General features: G+C 39.8%; 1 protein-coding gene across 1 annotated transcript in view; it reads right to left on the minus strand.

The window, feature by feature from the left end:
* The window catches only part of TMEM2 (transmembrane protein 2), a 45,962-nt gene extending 44,433 nt beyond the window's left edge, over nt 1–1,529 (minus strand). Inside the window, exon 1 of the mRNA XM_009285269.1 lies at nt 1,205–1,529. Coding sequence (XP_009283544.1) covers nt 1,205–1,529 — 325 coding nt within the window. The remainder of the gene's footprint in view (nt 1–1,204) is intronic.
* Between the last annotated feature and the right edge of the window lie 1,203 nt (nt 1,530–2,732).

A 2,732-nucleotide genomic window follows, 5' to 3' on the forward strand; every position in this document is an offset into this window, starting at 1 on the left:
TTAGCGTCAATGGGCTAAGTCACCCTTCAGCCTTCTCTTGAGCTTGGCTGTAACTGAAGTACTTACTACAGATGTGTACCCCTGTTACCAGTGATCTGAATCACAACATAGCCATAACTTTCCATTTACTACTCCTGCAGGTTTTTTTTGTTTTCCTCCATAATTATTAGGAAAACTCAGTAACTTCACCCAAGAAAAGATCTTGGCAAGCCACCACCAAGACCGCTCCGGTTAGATTTGTGCATTCATTTTGTACTGTCATCTGAAATCATCAATTGATTATCAAATTTGTTCAGCCTGTGTTACACTGACTTTGGAAACTGAATTTTTTGAGTTACTATGCGAAAAGCCACAGAGAAGTCTAAGTCTGTTGCGTTACAATAGCCAACTGTTTGAATTCAAAACCTGTTTAACTTTTAGAAACTTAAAAAGAGAACTTAGAAACTTTAGAGACTTCTGCCTTAAAAAAAAAAAAAGAAAAAACCAACCAAACAAAAAAAACCAACCCATGCTCCAAACTATACTACCAACCTTTAGCAACTGCACCTCATCGCAACTCCTAGCAGTATTTGACCAGAGGGATCTATACTTAGTGACCAGTGGTTAATCACATCACCTGTTCATGTTTTATAACCACTGACACATTTGGGAGGTTTTCCAAATTCCATGAAAGCTGCCCAGTTTTCTAAGATGAGCTGAAAAAAAAAATCAAGGCTAATAGATCAAAAAGGTCCCTGCCCAATTTGTGTATAAACAAAGCAAACGCATACTGTTGGTATAGATTCTCACGGATTTTTAAGTGTTTTTACTTGAACACTCTTTTACTATCTTCCCCAGTTACTGCTTAAACAGACAGGATTTCATTTTGTCTACAATTTGTGAACATATCAGACAGCTTCTTCTGCTGACAAAAATAATTACACTTACACGACATTCATGCTTCTTTCCCCCTCACCAGTAGTCTTTATTTACTGCTATGCCTTTTTCCTTCATGTAAGTAAATCAAATCATTCACAGTAAAAACATATAAAAATGACACTGATAACAGAAAAAGCCCCCAAACACTGCTTCCCTCCATGTTAAAATTGCAGTAAGCATCCTATTTTTGCATTTAAACTTTTAACACTAATCCTGATGCTGAATTATTGAATTATGTTCACAGGGACTGTAACTTCTAGGATGATTTTGTTTGCAAAAAACTTACCATCTGGAGCATATTTTGAAGCTATTCCCAAAAAAATCCCCAGTGCAACAAAAAGTGAAAGGCTAGAAATGGCAAAGCAAATGAGAGTATTTTTATGCCTGTTGGCTTCTGCCTGGCGGCGGTGCTGATCCACTGGTAAGGACGGGAGTCTTGTCCGGGCTTCTTGTCTTGCAGAGGTAAATTCGGCTGCAGCATGGCTCTGCGAAGGCGGCGGGGGACGGAGAGGGGCAATTCTCCCCGGGACGTACCCCGAAGACCTGTGACTGCTCCCGTTCTGAGGCCGGAGGAAAGCAGGGGAGCTCCCCCTGGCATCAGTGTCTTGCATGTTATAAAGTCACTGGAACATGCACACACACACAGAGGGGAAAAAAATAAGAGACAGGCTTTCAGAATACAGAGTACAATACATAAAAGAAAAAAAAAGCAACAAACAAACAAAAAAGCAATTTTAAGCCACATGCCTTCTTAAGAAGAACAGCCACTGAAACTGTGGCTACTTACAAAGTACCACTCCCTCAGTTGCTACCCGTCATTTGCCATGGTGTAACAGCTTGAAACAACAGTATATATGTCTTCAACAAAATTAAACTCAAAAGCATCTGGTATGGGAACACAGTACAGCACAGACCATTTCTTTGTAGTTCCACTAGGTATTTTTCACAGGGTGTTTTCACAGTTAACTTGTATTATGCGATTAAGAAACAAGCTGAACAATGAGAAAGCTAGCAACCCCTTCTTCCCCACAGTTATGCAAAGAATGCCTAAATGTATTTCTTCTGCACGCAGAAGCTGAACAAACTCCTCATTGTTTTCCTGTATGGAAAAGAAGCTGAAAGAGACAAGCCTTCCTTCCACACTGGAAGCAGTAAAAAGCATTTAAATTTAATACATAAAATACCAAACACAATTTTATTTATATTCGTGCTGATACAACTTAGTCAGCACTTTTAATTAGCTGAGGCATACAGAGCCTGCAAACCCTTAATTTACTCACAGCGGGATTCGGTTGCTAGCAAAGGTACATCAGGAATGGTCCTGTAAGAAAGTCATCTGCATCTCGTTCAGCAAAGCTCGTGGTTTTTCTTGTTGCTGAGATGCCTGGGTTTGGACACAAAGCCTGGAAGCAACATGACTGCTCCAGATCTCGGTACCTATCACCCAGAAGTGAGTGCTACTTTTATTTCAGTTACTAGTATTGTTTCCATCTTTTTCTGAAGCAACCAATGAGGAAAGCCTACCAAAAACACCACTGCCTAGCCCATCCTCACCAGCAGTTCTGACCTACCACGCTTTTCTGGTTTGCTTTAAGAGACACAAAACTGCATTTGACTGTCTTCTCAGGCTTTCTGGTCAACCGTGTAGTATAGTATGGAGTATTCACAAAGCTGTCATGATTTTTTTATTTTTAACATTTGTTAGGGATGGGATTTTTTGAGAAGGCTGCTCAAGTTTCAGTTAACTGAAACCGAACTTTCTAAACTAAATCCTGAAGGGGATTTAGGCATAAGTCATGGGTATTAAATAGCAA

The sequence above is a fragment of the Aptenodytes forsteri genome, unplaced genomic scaffold (genome assembly GCF_000699145.1).
Source record: "Aptenodytes forsteri isolate BGI_AS27 unplaced genomic scaffold, ASM69914v1 Scaffold151, whole genome shotgun sequence".
NCBI classification, from domain to species: domain Eukaryota; kingdom Metazoa; phylum Chordata; class Aves; order Sphenisciformes; family Spheniscidae; genus Aptenodytes; species Aptenodytes forsteri.